Raw genomic sequence first — 18,622 nt, forward strand, 5'->3', positions numbered from 1 at the left:
TATATGTATATATATATATATATATATATATATATATATATATATAAATATATATATATATATATATATATATATATATTATTAAATATGACCGAAAAAGTAAGATTAATAATTCTAACACGAATTTTCTCAATCTTTCGTACATTACGCTTCACTGTTGGAGGTAAATAAAAAATCACTTCTCCAAAATTCATTTTTATTTCTAGTCTGACGCGACACGGGCGCGTTTCGTAAAACTTATTACATTTTCAAAGACTTCACAAATACACAACTGATTAGAACTTACGTATCTCTGATTTTATATCTACATTTGAGTGAGGTGGGAGGGGTGATGTGGCATTAACACAAGACAGAACAAGAGGGGATATTAATAGGGTATTAAAAGTATCAACACAAGACAGAACAGAAACAATGGGTATTGAATAGAAGTGTTTGTAGAAAGCCTATTGGTCCATATTTCTTGATGCTTCTATATTGGAGCGGAGTCTTGAGGTGGGTAGAATATAGTTGTGCAATAATTGGCTGTTGATTGCTGGTGTTGACTTCTTGATGTGTAGTGCCTCGCAAACGTCAAGCCACCTGCTATCGCTGTATCTATCGATGATTTCTGTGTTGTTTACTAGGATTTCTCTGGCGATGGTTTGGTTATGGGAAGAGATTATATGTTCCTTAATAGAGCCCTGTTGCTTATGCATCGTTAAACGCCTAGAAAGAGATGTTGTTGTCTTGCCTATATACTGGTTTTTTTGGGGCTTACAGTCCCCAAGTGGGCATTTGAAGGCATAGACGACGTTAGTCTCTTTTAAAACGTTCTGTTTTGTGTCTGGAGAGTTTCTCATGAGTAGGCTGGCCGTTTTTCTGGTTTTATAGTAAATCGTCAGTTGTATCCTCTGATTTTTGTCTGTAGGGATAACGTTTCTATTAACAATATCTTTCAGGACCCTTTCCTCCGTTTTATGAGCTGTGGAAAAGAAGTTCCTGTAAAATAGTCTAATAGGGGGTATAGGTGTTGTGTTAGTTGTCTCTTCAGAGGTTGCATGGCTTTTCACTTTCCTTCTTATGATGTCTTCGATGAAACCATTGGAGAAGCCGTTATTGACTAGGACCTGCCTTACCCTACAGAGTTCTTCGTCGACTTGCTTCCATTCTGAGCTGTGGCTGAGAGCACGGTCGACGTATGCGTTAACAACACTCCTCTTGTACCTGTCAGGGCAGTCGCTTTTGGCATTTAGGCACATTTCTATGTTTGTTTCCTTAGTGTAGACTGCAGTGTGGAAACCTCCGCCCTTTTCCATGACTGTTACATCTAGAAAAGGCAGCTTCCCATCCTTTTCCGTCTCGTAAGTGAAACGCAGCACGGAACTCTGCTCAAATGCCTCCTTCAGCTCCTGCAGATGTCTGACATCAGGTACCTGTGTAAAAATGTCGTCAACATACCTGCAGTATATGGCCGGTTTCAAGTTCATGTCGACTAAGACTTTTTGCTCGATGGTACCCATGTAGAAGTTTGCAAACAGGACACCTAGGGGAGAACCCATGGCGACCCCATCTACTTGCTTATACATGTGCCCATCCGGGCTCAAGAAGGGTGCCTCTTTAGTACAAGCTTGGAGTAGTTTCCTCAGAATACTTTCTGGCATGTCAAGAGGAGTACAGGCTGGATCACGATACACTCTGTCGGCTATCATTCCGATTGTCTCGTCCACAGGTACGTTGGTAAACAGCGATTCTACGTCCAACGAGGCTCTTATCCCTGTGGCCCGTGTGCCCCGCAGTAAGTCCACAAATTCCTTTGGAGACTTCAGGCTGAAGGCGCAAGGAACATAAGGAGTCAGCAGGCCGTTGAGTCGCTTCGCCAGTCTGTACGTGGGTGTGGGTATCTGGCTAATGATTGGCCGAAGTGGGTTTCCAGGCTTGTGCGTCTTGACATTTCCATACGCATATCCAGGTTTATATTCCCCAATGATCTTTGGCAGGTGGAGTCCGGATTTCTTGGCGTTCACAGTTTCGATCAGTTTGTTGACCTTTGCTTTTAATTCGGCTGTAGTGTCCTTCGTTACCCTTTGGAACTTAGTTTGGTCAGAGAGTATGATGTTCATTTTCGCCATTTCATATTTCATTTCATTTCATTTCATTTCATTTCAGTTCATTTTCATATATATATATATATATATATATATATATATATATATATATATATATATATATATATATATATATATATATATATATATATATATATATATATATATATATATTGGTAGCAGTCTCTCTTGTAAACATATATTATTAAATATGACGGAAAAAGTAAGATTAATAATTCTAACACGAATTTTCTCAATATTTCTTGTTTCTTTTCACTGTCGATTGTAATTGAAAAATCAATTCTTCAAAATTCATTTTTATTTCTAGTCTGACGCGACACTTGAACGCGTTTCGTAATAATTTCATTTTCAAAGACTTTAGTTTACACACACACAACTATAACCTGCAAACACTAAACAGAGTTCTACTGTGCTGTAATTTAAACGGCTTTCATTGTATATATCTGCATTTGGGTGAGGTGATATGTTACAACAGTTTTGGATGAGGTGAAAACAAACTTTCAACACAAGACAGAACACGAAATATTGGGTAAGTTAAAGGAAGGAATGGAAGTCACTGCAAAGGGCCTGTTGGCCCATATTTCTTGATGCTTCTTTATTTGTGCGGAGTCTTGAAGTGGGTAGAGTATAGTGTGCATAAATTGGCTGTTGATTGCTGGTGTTGACTTCTTGATGTGTAGTGCCTCGTAGATATCAAGCCGCCTGCTATCTATCGATGATTAATGTGTTTTTTGTTAAGACTTCTCTGGTGATGGTCTGGTTGTGGGAAGAGATAATATGTTCCTTAAAGGAGCCCTGTTGCTTGTGCTTTGTTAATCGCCTGGAAAGAGATGTTGTTGTCTTGCCTATATACTGAATTCTTTGAGGCTTACATTCCCCAAGTGGGCATTTGAAGGCATAGGCGACATTGATCTCTTTTAAAGCGTTCTGCTTTGTGTCTGGAGAGTTACTCATGAGTAGGTTGGCCGTTTTTTTGGTTTTATAGTAAATCGTCAATTGTATCTTCTGACTTTTGTCTGTAGGAATCACGTTCCTATTAACAATATCTTTCAGGACCCTTTCCTCCGTTTCATGAGCTGTGGAAAAGAAGTTCCTGTAAAATAGTCTAATAGGGGGTACAGGTGTTGTGTTAGTTGTCTCTTCAGAGGTTGTATGGCATTTCACTTTCCTTCTTATGATGTCTTCAACGAAACCATTGGAGAAGCCGTTGTTGACTAGGACCTGCCTTACCCTACAGAGTTCTTCATCGACTTCCTTCAATCCTGAGCTGTTGCTGAGAGCACGGTCGACATAAGCGTTAACAAAACTCCTCTTGTACCTATCTGGGCAGTCACTGTTGGCAGGGAGGCACATTCCTATGTTTGTTTCCTTAGTGTAGACTGCAGGTGTGGAAACCTCCGCTCCTTTCCATGACTGTTACATCTAGAAAGGGCTGCCTCCCATTCTTCTCCGTCTCGTAAGTGAAACGCAACACAGAATTCCGTTAAAATGCCTCCTTCAGCTCCTGCAGATGTCTAACATCAGGTACCTGTGTAAAAATGTCGTCAACATACCTGCAGTATATGGCCGGTTTCAAGTTCATGTCGACTAAGACATTTTGTTCGATGGTACCCATGTAGAAGTTCGCAAACAGAACACCTAAGGGAGAACCCATGGCGACCCCATCTACTTGCTTATACATGTACCCATCCGGGCTCAAGAAGGGTGCCTCTTTAGTACAAGCTTGGAGTAGTTTCCTCAGAATACTTTCTGGCATGTCAAGAGGAGTACAGGCTGGATCACGATACACTCTGTCGGCTATCATTCCGATTGTCTCGTCCACAGGTACGTTGGTAAACAGCGATTCTACGTCCAACGAGGCTCTTATCCCTGTGGCCCGTGTGCCCCGCAGTAAGTCCACAAATTCCTTTGGAGACTTCAGGCTGAAGGCGCAAGGAACATAAGGAGTCAGCAGGCCGTTGAGTCGCTTCGCCAGTCTGTACGTGGGTGTGGGTATCTGGCTAATGATTGGCCGAAGTGGGTTTCCAGGCTTGTGCGTCTTGACATTTCCATACGCATATCCAGGTTTATATTCCCCAATGATCTTTGGCAGGTGGAGTCCGGATTTCTTGGCGTTCACAGTTTCGATCAGTTTGTTGACCTTTGCTTTTAATTCGGCTGTAGTGTCCTTCGTTACCCTTTGGAACTTAGTTTGGTCAGAGAGTATGATGTTCATTTTCGCCATTTCATATTTCATTTCATTTCATTTCATTTCAGTTTCAGTTCATTTTCATATATATATATATATATATATATATATATATATATATATATATATATATATATATATATATATATATATATATATATATATATATATATATATATATATATATATATATATATATATATATATATATATATATATATATATATATATATATATATATATATTGGTAGCAGTCTCTCTTGTAAACATATATTATTAAATATGACGGAAAAAGTAAGATTAATAATTCTAACACGAATTTACTCAATATTTCTTGTTTCTTTTCACTGTCGATTGTAATTGAAAAAATCAATTCTTCAAAATTCATTTTTATTTCTAGTCTGACGCGACACTTGAACGCGTTTCGTAATAATTTCATTTTCAAAGACTTTAGTTTACACACACACAACTATAACCTGCAAACACTAAACAGAGTTCTACTGTGCTGTAATTTAAACGGCTTTCATTGTATATATCTGCATTTGGGTGAGGTGATATGTTACAACAGTTTTGGATGAGGTGAAAACAAACTTTCAACACAAGACAGAACACGAAATATTGGGTAAGTTAAAGGAAGGAATGGAAGTCACTGCAAAGGGCCTGTTGGCCCATATTTCTTGATGCTTCTTTATTTGTGCGGAGTCTTGAAGTGGGTAGAGTATAGTGTGCATAAATTGGCTGTTGATTGCTGGTGTTGACTTCTTGATGTGTAGTGCCTCGTAGATATCAAGCCGCCTGCTATCTATCGATGATTAATGTGTTTTTTGTTAAGACTTCTCTGGTGATGGTCTGGTTGTGGGAAGAGATAATATGTTCCTTAAAGGAGCCCTGTTGCTTGTGCTTTGTTAATCGCCTGGAAAGAGATGTTGTTGTCTTGCCTATATACTGAATTCTTTGAGGCTTACATTCCCCAAGTGGGCATTTGAAGGCATAGGCGACATTGATCTCTTTTAAAGCGTTCTGCTTTGTGTCTGGAGAGTTACTCATGAGTAGGTTGGCCGTTTTTTTGGTTTTATAGTAAATCGTCAATTGTATCTTCTGACTTTTGTCTGTAGGAATCACGTTCCTATTAACAATATCTTTCAGGACCCTTTCCTCCGTTTCATGAGCTGTGGAAAAGAAGTTCCTGTAAAATAGTCTAATAGGGGGTACAGGTGTTGTGTTAGTTGTCTCTTCAGAGGTTGTATGGCATTTCACTTTCCTTCTTATGATGTCTTCAACGAAACCATTGGAGAAGCCGTTGTTGACTAGGACCTGCCTTACCCTACAGAGTTCTTCATCGACTTCCTTCAATCCTGAGCTGTTGCTGAGAGCACGGTCGACATAAGCGTTAACAAAACTCCTCTTGTACCTATCTGGGCAGTCACTGTTGGCAGGGAGGCACATTCCTATGTTTGTTTCCTTAGTGTAGACTGCAGGTGTGGAAACCTCCGCTCCTTTCCATGACTGTTACATCTAGAAAGGGCTGCCTCCCATTCTTCTCCGTCTCGTAAGTGAAACGCAACACAGAATTCCGTTAAAATGCCTCCTTCAGCTCCTGCAGATGTCTAACATCAGGTACCTGTGTAAAAATGTCGTCAACATACCTGCAGTATATGGCCGGTTTCAAGTTCATGTCGACTAAGACATTTTGTTCGATGGTACCCATGTAGAAGTTCGCAAACAGAACACCTAAGGGAGAACCCATGGCGACCCCATCTACTTGCTTATACATGTACCCATCCGGGCTCAAGAAGGGTTTCCTCTTTAGTACAAGCTTGGAGTAGTTTCTTTAGAATGTTGGATTAGAACTTAACATTCTAAGGAAACTATGGAAACAGACATGTCCGGCTGAAGGCATAGAGTTAAGTTCTTCATTAGTAAATACGGAGATAAGATATTTAATAAAAATACTACTCATCTCTTCTTCATTATTTGTTAACTGACCTGTCTCGGTTTTTAATGGACCTATCCTGTCCCTAACCTTTGTTCGATATAACTGAAAAAAAACCTTCAGGATTTGCCTTTGCTTGGCCTGCTATACGAATTTCATAGTTTCTTTTTGCTCTCCTTATCTCTTTTTTAACATTTCTAACCAGTTGTGCGAATTCTTGTTCTAAACTGAGTTCCCCAATTCTTAATCCTTTTGTAACAAGATCTCTTTTTACCTATAAGGTTTTTCAGATCCTTTGTTATCCATTTCGGGTCATTTGTATTTGATCTATTCAATTTGTAAGGTATACTACTTTCCTGTGCTTTGCTTAGAATATTTATAATTAAGTTATATTTTGAATCCAAATCGAAATCCTCCTTTACATCACACATCGCAGGGTTCACGTCTTGCTCCAAGACCGGCCCTCCCACCCCAATACCCAAGACTTTAGAATCTATTTGACTCAAAAATTTTCTTATGATATTAAAATTAGCTTTACGAAAATCTGGCACTTTAACAGAATTTTCTCCTTCACATCTATTCCACTATATGCTAAACCTGATTTCTTTGTTATCACTGTTCCCTAGTTCACTACTGATATCTGTCATTAATCTGTGTTTCCTTGTTTGTAAACACTAAATCTAAAGTATTATTTTCCCCCGTTGGTTCCTTAATGTGTTTTGTAAGAAAACAATCGTCAATTAATTCTATAAAATCTTTTGCTTTTTTACTCACTGTTCTGTTAATCCACTTTATTCCACTAAAAATAAAGTCACCCAAGACACAAATACTTTTAGAGCTAGATGCTCTAGATATTTCATTCCATAGATGCTCTAGATATTTCATCATATAGATGCTCTAGATATTTCATCCCATAGATGCTTTGCTTCCATTCTGTCTAAATTTGGTGGCCTATATATAACTCCTATTATAAGATTATTTGCTTTTTCTTTTAATTCTATCCAAATAGCTTCTGTGTGTGGCTCAGTTTTGATTCCCTCTTTGAGACTACGTGTCAAATTGTCCCTAACATATATGGCTTCTCCCTCTTCTCGTCTAATATATCTATCTCTGTGAAATAGTTTAAATCCATTTATTTCATGTTCAGCTAATAGGTCTCTATTTTCTACTTTCATCCACGTTTCGGTAAGTACAATAATATCAATTTTTTCTGTACAAACAAGAGCATTTAGTTCGCTTATTTTGTTTCTTAGACTTCTACTGTTAGTGTAATATACCCTAAGTGTATTGTTATTTAGAGGCCCTACTCTTTCCCTGATCATTTTGCCAATTTCTTTCTCCCACAAACACATGCTTTTATTACCAATTTCCTCGATATCAATTCCCATACCAATATCTACTAACAGTTTAAACCCAAACAAACGCCTCCAACCACTGGTTTCAACGAGTTCGCATCAACAACCTCAGCCCTCGATTGAAGCACCCCATCCCGAGCATACATTTCATTTCTTCCATAGAAGTGTTCCCAGTTATCTATGAAAGATATTGCATTTGATTTGCAATATCTTTCCAGTCGGCTATTGACACCAAGTGCCCTTGACATCCTTTCATTTCCCACTCCCTTTCTTGGAAGAATGCCACATATGACCGGGATTCCTCCCTTGCTCTTATCTAACTGTATGGGTGTTTTATACCTCTCAATCAGTTCCTCACTCCTAACTCGACCAACTTCATTTCCTCTGGTGCTAATACAAATAATGGGATTATTCCCATTTCCAGCTATAATATCATTCATGTTGTTTATAATATCACCAATTCCAGCTCCGGGATAGCAAAATCTTAACCTGTTCCCCCTATTTCTAGCACAAAACGTTTTGTCTAAGTACCTCACCTGGGAATCTCCCACAACCAAAATTCGCTTAGGTGCCTCCTTAACTTTCTTAGCACCTTGAGGGGCCTGTGCTTCGTTGCTCTTCTTTGATTTCCTTTTCGAGTGAACTGCAGGCTCACCACAGCATTCGTCTCCCACCACGGCAAATGAATTTGTAGTCCTTAGGGCGTCTGTAGGCAGCCTTTTCAAGGTCTTTTTTAAGACCTTTGTCCTTTACGACTTTCAACGACGAGGTCTTTTTAATATTGGTCTCCTCCTTCAATTCTTCTTGATGTTGTTTCAGCTGTCGTACCTCCTCCCATAGGGAATCCATCTCTGCTCTCAGAATTCTACTAGATTCATCAGTTCCTTCACTAATCCTTCCATTATTGCTATAATAATATTACTACTGTTATTAAAGATGAAGATGCATGGTATTTGCAGTTATTGATTCAAGTAACTTTCCCACAATCGACGTTAAGATAATTTGCCGATAGTTGGACGCAAATGATCTATCTTCTTTCTTGAAAATTGGTACCAAGTTAGCAACTTTCCACAACTCTGGAACTCTGCCTGACCCTAATAATTTATTAAATATGGTAGACAATGTTATATATCATAACTCCCAGATCCCTTTCGCAATCCGACTTCGCAATCTCAACATCATCTAGCTCGTATCTTGTAACCCTATCATCATTACCTAGCCTCAGAATTTTACATTTATCAGCTTTAAATTGCATTTGCCAATCCTTTGACCATTTCAATACCCAATCTAGATCAACTTGAAGTGATAGTGAGTCCTCCTCCGAATTAATTTCTCTACCGATTTTCGTATCATCAGCAAATTTGCAAATGTTGCTACTCAAACCTGAATCTAAATCATTTATATATATTATAAACAACAGAAGTCCCAGGACAGAGCCCTGAGGTACTCCCCTAACAACATTATCCCACTCTGACTTAACCCCATTTATACTAACTCTCTGTTTCTTTTGGAATAGCCATGCCCTAATTCAAGTTAATATAGCACCCCCAATACCATGAGCTTCTATTTTGTAATTAGTCTTTCATGTGGCACTGTATTAATAGCTTTGCTAAAGTCAAGGTACACAACATCACAATCCTTACCACTATCAACTGCCTCAACTATGCTGGAGTAAAAAGTTAGCAAATTTGTTAAACATGAACGGCCATTTGTAAAACCATGTTGCGACTCATTTATTAATTTATGCCTTTCAAGATGGAGACGAATTGCATCTGCAATTATTGATTCAAGTAACTTTCCCACAAAAGACGTTAGGCTAATTGGTCGATAGTTAGACGCAAGTGATCTATCTGCTTTCTTAAAAACTGGTATCACATTAGCAACTTTCCAAAACTCTGGCACTCTGCCTGACTCTATTGATTTATTAAATATGGTTGACAGTGGGTTACAAAGCTCCTCTTTGCATTCTTGAATCACACTGGCAAACACTTCATCCGGCCCTGAGGATTTGTTTGGTTTGAGTTGTTTGAGTTTTATTATTTGTTTAAGAACATCCTCCCTGGTAACTGCTAAACTCGTCAACCTGTCCTCGTCCCCACCTACATAGACTTGTTCGGCTGAAGGCATATTGTTAAGTTCCTCTTTAGTAAATACAGATACAAAATATTTATTAAAAATACTACTCATCTCTTCATCACTATCTGTTATTTGACCTGTCTCAGTTTTTAATGGACCTATTCTTTCCCTAGTCTTAGTACAATATAACTGAAAAAACCCTTTGGGATTTGTCTTTGCTTGCCCTGCTATGCGAACTTCATAGTTTCTTTTTGCTTTCCTTATCTCTTTTTTAACATTTCAAACCAGTTGTAACGAATTCCTGTTCTAAAGTGAATTCCCCATTTTTAATCCTTTTGTACCAAGCTCTCTTTTTACCTATAAGGTTCTTCAAATTCTTTGTTATCCACTTTGGGTCATTAGTATTCGATCTATTCAATTTGTATGGTATACTACGTTCCTGTGCTTTGTTTAGAATATTCTTAAATAAGTTATATATTGAACCCACATCGAAATCCCCATTTAAGTCACCTACCGCTGGGTTGATGTCTCGCTCCAAGACCGGCCCACACCCCATACCCAAGACTTTCCAATCAATTTGACCCAAAAAAATTCTTAGGCTATTAAAATCAGCTTTTCGAAAATCTGGCACTTTATCAGAATTTTCTCCTACTGGTCTATTCCATTCTATGCTAAATCTGATTTCTTTGTGATCACTCTTCCCTATTTCGATGTCATTAATTTGTGTTTCCCTGTTAGTTAACACTAAATCTAAAATATTATTTTCCCGTGTTGGTTCCTTAATGTGTTGCGTAAGAAAGCAATCGTCAATTAATTCTAGAAAATCTTCTGCTTCACTATTCCCTGTTTTGTTCAACCAGTTTATTCCGCTAAAATTAAAGTCACCCATGACATAAATACTGTTAGATCTAGATGCTCTAGATATTTCATCCCATAGGTGCTTTGCTTCCATTCTGTCTAAATTTGGTGGCCTATATATAACTCCTATTATAATATTATTAGCTTTTTCGTTTAATTCTATCCAAATAGTTTCTGTGTGTGGCTCAGTTTTGATTCCCTCTTTGAGACTACATTTCAAATTGTCCCTAACATATATGGCTACTCCACCTCCTCGTCTAATATATCTATCTGTGTGAAATAGTTTAAATCTATTTATTTGATATTCAGCTAATAGTTCTCTATTTTCTACATTCATCCACGTTTCGGTAAGTGCAATAATATATATTTTTTCTGTGCAGACAAGAGCATTTAATTCGTTAATTTTATTTCTTAGACTTCTACTGTTAGTGTAATATACCCTAAGTGAATTGTTATTTTGAGGCCCTTCTCTTTCCCTGATCATTTTGCCAATTCCTTTCTCCCACAAACACATACTTTTATTACCTCCTTCCTCCAAATCAATTCCAATACCTCTATCTACTAACAGTTTAAACCCAAACAAACACCTCTAACCACTTCTTCCAACGAGTTCGCAACAGCAACAACCCCAGCTCTCGATAGATGCACCCCATCACGAGCATACATTTCATTTCTTCCATAGAAGTGTTCCCAGTTGTCTATGAAAGATATTGCATTTGATTTGCAATATCTTTCCAGCCGGCAATTGACACCAAGTGCCCTCGATATCCATTCATTTCCTACTCCCTTTCTTGGAAGAATGCCACATATGATCGGGATTCCTCCCTTGCTCCTAACTAATTCTATTGCTGTTTTATACCTCTCAATCAGTTCCTCACTCCTAACTCGACCAACATCATTTCCTCCCACGCTAATGCAAATAATGGGATTGTTCCCATTTCCAGCCATAATATCATTCATGTTGTTTATATCACCAATGCCAGCTCCGGGATAGCAAACCCTTAACCTGTTCCCCCTATCTCTAGCACAAAACGTTCTATCCAAATACCTTATCTGGGAATCTCCCACAACTAAGGTTTGCTTAGGTACTTCCTTTACACTCTGAGGGGCCTGCGCTTCCTTGCTCTTCGTTGCTTTCCCTTTTGCGCGATCCGCAGTCTCACCACAGCACTCGTCCTCCAAAACGTCAATTGAATTAGAAGTTGCTATGGCGTTTGAAGGCTGCTTTATCAAAGTCTTCTTAAGGCCCCTGTCTTTCACAACTCTCCAAGACGAGGTCCCTTTACTACTGGTCTCCTTCGTTACTTCTCGTTGTTCTTTCAGCTGACGCACCTCCTCCCGCAGGGAGTCCAACTCGATAACATTAACGATAACATCTCCTATTTACTGGCAATTAGGAATAAAGAAATGCAAGCACATCTCCGATGCACAAAGAAGAAAATCATTAATAAGAAAGGTTTCCAAAGTTGGTATTCAGCTGATGACACCTGGAGGGTCAGATTTCTCCCATAATAATGACTATGTTATTATGCAGTATTTATTATATATCATATAAATACATTGCTCAATTGCAATATTTGTTATGTCTCTTTGTCTGAAAGTTGACAACTACATTTTTCTCCTTTAATTTTTTTATGCGGATGTTGTTGTGACTTCTACATCTTGGAGAATGTATATCCGGCACTAAGCATGAGAAGTTGGAACGAAATGGGTCAACATGTTATTAAGCCACAGGTGGCAGAAGTAGTGACTGTTATTTGTTTTGGCCGATTTATTTACAGGTTTCAAACTCTATGGTTGACCAGTCCAGCAAAGAGAACGCCTTGTCGGGGACTGGGCCGCGAGGACGCAAAGCCCTGAAACCGTCTCAAGGTAACATCAAGGCTGTCATTAACATATCTATATATATTTGTGGGAGAAGGTGGTATTTTTTTGTGACTGGATTTCAACACATGAAATTGTGGGTCAATACTCACAACTTTCACATATTCGAGTACGTTTAGCAGTATGTCTAACGAATGCGAAAAGGAGTTTTGCGAGCATTGTCTACCATATTTAAAAATCATTAGAGTCAGGCAGAGTTTCAGAGTCGTGGAAAGTTTCTAATTTGGTACCAATTTTCAAGAAAGAAGATAGATCACTTGCGTCCAACTATCGGCAAATTATCTAAACGTCGATTGTGGGAAAGTTACTTGAATCAATAACTGCAAATACCATGCATCTTCATCTCGAATAACATAGTAATAATAGGTAGTAATAACCGTAGTAATATTATTATAGCAATAATGTAAGGATTAGTAATAATGTAAGGAAGGAACTGATAAATCTATATGGAGTTCTGAGAGCAGAGAGAGAAATATCTCCGTACGACAGAATTCGTACGGAGTACGATTCATGGTACGACAGAATTATGTCGAGGAGGTACGACAGCTAAAATAACATCAAGAAGAAACGAAGGAGGAGGCCAATATTAAAAAGACCTCGTCGTGGAAAGTCGTAAAGGACAAGGGTCTTAAGAAGACCTTGACAAGGCTGCCTACAGACGCCCTAAAGACTACAAATTCATTTGCCGTGGTGGAAGACGAGTGCTGTGGTGAGCCTGCAGTTCACTCGAAAAGGAAATCAAAGAAGAGCAATGAAGCACAAGCCCCTCAAGGTGCTCAGAAAGTTAAGGAGGCATCTAAGCAAATTTTGGTTGTGGGAGATTCCCAGGTGAGGTACTTAGACAAAACGTTTTGTGCTAGAAATAGGGGGAACAGGTTAAGGGTTTGCTATCCCGGAGCTGGAATTGGTGACATTATAAACAACGTGAATGATATTATGGTTGGAAATGGAAATAATCCCATTATTTGTATTAGCACCTGAGGAAATGTTGTTGGTCGAGTTAGGAGTGAAGACTGATTCAGAGGTATAAAACAGCTTTTGATTTGTGGAACCAATTGCCGCGTAACGTGTTGGAAGTGGGGTCCCTCGACTGTTTCAAGCGCGGGTTGGACATGTATATGAGTGGGATTGGGTGGTTATAGATAGGAGCTGGCTCGTGGTCAATGGGCCTTCCGCGGTTGCCTTTGTTCTTATGCTCTTAACTTAATTACAAATATTTTACGCAAAGCGCAGGAAAGTACTATGCCTCACAAATTGAATAGATCAAACACAAATGTCCCGAAATGGATAACAAAGGATCTGAAAAACCTTATACGTAGAAAGAGAGCTTGGTACAAAGGGATTAAGAATGGGGAAGTCAGTTTTGAACAAGAATTCGCACAACTGGTTAGAAATGTTAAAAAAGAGATAAGGAGAGCAAAAAGAAACTATGAAGTTCGTATAGCAGGCCAAGCAAAGGCAAATCCTAAAAGTTTTTTTCAGTTATATCGAACAAAGGTTAGGGACAGGATAGGTCCATTAAAAATCGAGACAGGTCAGTTAACGGAGAAGAGTTAAGTTAATGTTAATGTTGTAATGCTAATGAAGAAGAGATGAGTAGTATTTTTAACAAATGTTTTATATCTGTATTTTTTAAAGAAGAACTTAACAATATGCCTTCAGCTGAACAATTATATGTGGGTGGGGATGAATACAGGTTGACTAGTTTAGCAGTTACCAGGGAGGATGTAATTAAACAAATAGTAAAACTAAAACCAAACAAATCCCCAGGGCCGGATGAAGTGTTTGCCAGGGTGCTTAAAGAATGCAAAGAGGAGCTTTCCGAGCCACTGTCTACCATATTTAATAAATCAATAGAGTTAGGCAGAGTGCCAGAGTAGCTAATGTGGTACCAATTTTTAAGAAAGGAGATAGATCACTTGCGTCAAACTATCGGCCAATTAGCCTAACGTCTATTGTGGGGAAGTTACTTGAATCAATAATTGCAAATACAATTCATCTGCATCTTGAAAAACATAAGTTAATAAATGAGTCGCAACATGGTTTTACAAATGGCCGTTCATGTTTAACAAATTTGCTAACTTTTTACTCCAGCATAGTTGAGGCAGTTGATAGTGATAAGGATTGTGATGTTGTGTACCTTGACATTAGCAAAGCTTTTGATACAGTGCCACATGAAAGACTAATTAAAAAAATAGAAGCTCATGGTATTTGGGGAGCTATATTAAGTTGGATTAGGGTATGGCTATTCCAAAGGAAACAGAGAGTTAGTATAAATGGGGTTAAGTCAGAGTGGGTTAATGTTGTTAGTGGAGTACCTCAGGGCTCTGTCCTGGCACTTCTGTTGTTTATAATATATATAAATGATTTAGATTCAGGTTTGAGTAGCAAATCGATGATATTTGAGTTTGAGATGATACAAAAATCGGTTGGGAAATTAACACGAAAGAAGACTCGCTATCACTTCAAGTTGATCTAAATAGGGTTTTAAAATGGTCAAAAGACAGGCAGATGCAGTTTAATTCTAATAAATGTAAAGTTTTGCGGCTAGGTTATGATGATAGAGTTACAAGATACGAGCTAGATGGTGTTGAGATTGCGAAGTCGGATTGCGAAAGGGATCTGGGAGTTATGATTAGTAAGAATTTAAAACAAAAGGATCAATGCATGAATGTTCGTAATAAGGCGAATAGGACACTGGGATTTGTTAATCGAAGCGTTAGTAACATGACACCTGGTGTGGTTCTTCAGCTATATACTGCTCTGGTTAGGCCCCATTTAGATTATGCAGTCCAGTTTTGGTCGCCGTACTATAGAATATATATAAATTCACTTGAACGTGTCCAGCGTAGGATGGCTGGATAAGTTAATTCCCCAAATTAGAAATCTTTCATATGAAGAAAGATTAATAAAGCTTAAGTTGCATTCACTGGAAAGGCGAAGATTTAGGGGTGACATGATAGAGGTTTACAAGTGGGTGAATAAACATAACAAAGGGGATATTAATAGGGTATTGAAAGCGCGGGTTGGACAAGTATATGAGTGGGATTGGGTGGTTATAAATAGGAGCTGCCTCGTATGGGCCAATAGGCCTTCTGCAGTTGCCTTTGTTCTTATGTTCTTATGTTCTTATGTTTCAGCTGTCTTACCACCTCCAGTAAAGAATCCATCTCAGCTCTCAGAGTTCCAACTAGATTCATCAATTCTTCCATTATTGCTATAATAATGTTACTACGGAAAGACTTATCAACACAATTTGGGAAAGATTTGGGTAAATACTGGTTCGGTAACAGGGTTGTTGATTTGTGGAACCAATTACCACATAACGTGGTGGAGGTGGGGTCCCTCGATTATATCAAGCGTGGGGTTGGTGATGTATAAGAGTGGGATTGGGTGGTTATTGATAGGTGGTCTCGTATGGGCCTATAGGCCTTCTGCAATTACCTTTTTTCCTATGTTCTTATGTTCAGTTTTGGTCGCCTTACTATAGAATGAATATAAATTCACTTGAACATGTCCAGCGTAGGATGACAAAGTTAATTCCCCAAATTAGAAATCTTTCATATGAAGAAAGATTACCAAAGCCTAAATTGCATTCACTGGAAAGGCGAAGAGTTAAGGGTGACATGATAGAGGTTTACAAGTGGATAAATGAACATAACAAGGGGGATAATAATAGTCTATTAAAAGTATCAACACAAGACAGAACACGAAACAATGGGTATAAATTGGATAAGTTTAGATTTAGGAAAGACTTGAGTAAATACTGATTCGGTAACAGGGTTGTTGATTTGTGGACTCAATAACCGCATAACGTGGTGGAGATGGAGTCCCTCGATTTTTTCAAGCGTGGGTTGGACATGTATATGAATGGGATTGGGTTAAATAGGAGCTGTATGGTATGGGCCAATAGGCCTTCTGCCGTTACATTTGTTCTTTTGTTCTTATTATCGATTTTCTTCATTGCAAGTTGTTATTGTTGTTTTAGATTGATCTACTCTAAAAGGAACTTTTTTCTAATTTAGTAACTAAAATTTCTATGTAGCACGGGCTATGGCGAACCGGTAAACCAATACAATTGACTGCAACCGATGATGATTTCATAAATATTTCCATTTCACACAGAAATCACACTAACGTGATACATCAGTCGATTAAGGCAGTGTCTGGGATGCTCCCGGACGCAGGTTCGAATCCTCGTCACGGCCCTTGTGGATTTGTTTATTTCCATTTCGTCAGGTACACGTAGAGGTGAGGTGTTTTAACATAAATAGATCAGAAAATCTGGCAGAAAAACGTCGATCGGACTGTGTGTAAACTGGCTAGAAGATAGTGTGTTGGTTATCCATTCAGTTAAGGATACATCCTGTCATTTCTACCTCCAAACATGGCAACTGATATTGATATGAGCCTGGAAGACTATATTAAGACTCGAATGAATATGGTTGGTTCAAGAACATGTCGAGACCGTTCAGAAGATCCTCAGAGGATGTCTGTTTTGAGCACTGTGGTTGTGGCAAGTCAATGCAAGGATATGACAGACAAAGTAAGTTACGCTTTCCTTATATTAATCTGAGATAATTAGTAAACATTAAATTTCAACTAATAACTACAAAATGTATAGTAACCTATTTCAATCATTTCGAATGATGGAGTTTTTATGATTCTTAATATGTTAACTGTATCTGAGTTTGTATCTGAGTTAGTGAATCAGAGGCATAATATTCCGGATTAGAGGAACGTTAACTTTTATATTACTAGTTCTGCTTGAATGATTCCTATTTTTGTCCAAATCATTTTTCATTTTAAGAAGTTTTTTAGAGTTTTTAAGAAGTCTTACTCGATGAAACCATGTTATATATTAAAAAAAAAATCACGTTTTACAGGACAATTGCAGAAGGAGCAACACCATGCACAAGAGGGAAGGATTCCGTAATCATAAGTTGGGTGAATCGGCCAAAGTCCTCATATCTAACCTGCGATATACAGTAACAGACGCAGAAATTTATGTGAGTCAAAGAATATTGAATATGAATGAAAGAAAGTTATGAGAGAATTCTGCAGTAATAAGATTTCTAGCGCATCAGTTAACTCTAATATGAACTTGAAATATTAGTTCATATTATTATTGTATTGTAGTTCATTATTATTATTGTATTGTAGTTCATTATTATTATTGTATTGTAGTTCATTATTATTATTATTGTATTGTAGTTCATTATTATTATTGTAATGTAGTTCATTATTATTATTGTACTGTAGTTCATTATTATTATTGTAGTATAGTGCGTGTAAAACGCACAACAATAAGGTGGTGTAACTCAAGCTCTTCTCAACCTGTTTTTAAATATGTACTTGTTCTCCAATACAGAATCTTCAATCTTTTTCAGGAGCTGTTTGCTGAATTTGGAACCATTATAAATGCAGCAGTTAACAATGATAACTTGGGAAAGTCATTAGGTACAGCGTATATTGTCTTTGCCCGAGAAGCAGATGCACTTCAAGCTCTCAAGCAGTACAATGGTTTTCGTTTTCATGGCCGACCAATAGGAATCACCATGGATGGCGGATCAGCTGGTAAGTCATGACATTAGATTTTCTTTGCAAGTTTTCTCTTATGGAAAGGTTGACTTCTTAGTTTGAACATTTTCACATTAATGTATCAAGTTCTAGTGATGTCATTATCCATGTATTTGTTGTTCTACTATGAAATATAGTAATTAATGAGTTGTATTATCTTCCCGATATTTAGGTAGTGGCGACATAAAAGATCGGCTTGATTACAACAGAGTCTACAGAAGTGGCTATCGTGGAAAAGACCGCACTGGCTACCGTCTTGGCGATCGTACTAACAAACGGAGTGCATACAAAGGCAGAAAATTCATTAATTACAGTAATAGAGATGTCGAACGTGGTGGAAATGGTAGAGGCGAGCGTGATGTAAGTAGTGACGAACGCTTTGGCTACATTGACAGCAACCACGAGAGATGGTTTGGTAGGCGGGGTACCAGGAATAAGGTATATAATGGCAATGATCCGGATATTGAGTGTGATGCCTGGTAACTCCTGACTAGAAATTGGCTATTGATAATTTTATAAAATTTTGTGTAATAAACTTTAAATAATAAACTGTAATAATTTTTTGTTTAAATTTGTCTATTGGTTAACTTCAATGATGCAAGAAAATATGTTATTTTACTTATTGGAATGTGAAGCAACTGCA

The 18,622-nt window shown here is 38.0% G+C and overlaps 1 protein-coding gene across 1 annotated transcript; it reads left to right on the forward strand.

Moving 5' to 3' along the window:
- The first annotated feature begins 16,786 nt into the window (after positions 1-16,786).
- LOC138366468 (THO complex subunit 4-like) lies at positions 16,787-18,462 on the forward strand. Its single transcript, XM_069327519.1, has 3 exons — positions 16,787-16,945; positions 17,790-17,976; positions 18,152-18,462. Exons 1-3 carry the CDS (start codon positions 16,787-16,789, stop codon positions 18,460-18,462), a joined length of 657 nt encoding a protein of 218 aa, XP_069183620.1.
- The last annotated feature ends 160 nt before the right edge of the window (positions 18,463-18,622 follow it).

The sequence above is a fragment of the Procambarus clarkii genome, chromosome 19 (assembly GCF_040958095.1).
Source record: "Procambarus clarkii isolate CNS0578487 chromosome 19, FALCON_Pclarkii_2.0, whole genome shotgun sequence".
Classification (NCBI taxonomy): domain Eukaryota; kingdom Metazoa; phylum Arthropoda; class Malacostraca; order Decapoda; family Cambaridae; genus Procambarus; species Procambarus clarkii.

Bases quoted from the DNA above. Each gene is read 5' to 3' on its own strand.
- LOC138366468 (XM_069327519.1), top strand. From the start codon at position 16,787: ATGGCAACTGATATTGATATGAGCCTGGAAGACTATATTAAGACTCGA. The intron at 16,946-17,789 runs GTAAGTTACGCT...AATCTTTTTCAG, and splicing joins GCAAGGATATGACAGACAAA to GAGCTGTTTGCTGAATTTGG. The intron at 17,977-18,151 runs GTAAGTCATGAC...CCCGATATTTAG, and splicing joins CATGGATGGCGGATCAGCTG to GTAGTGGCGACATAAAAGAT.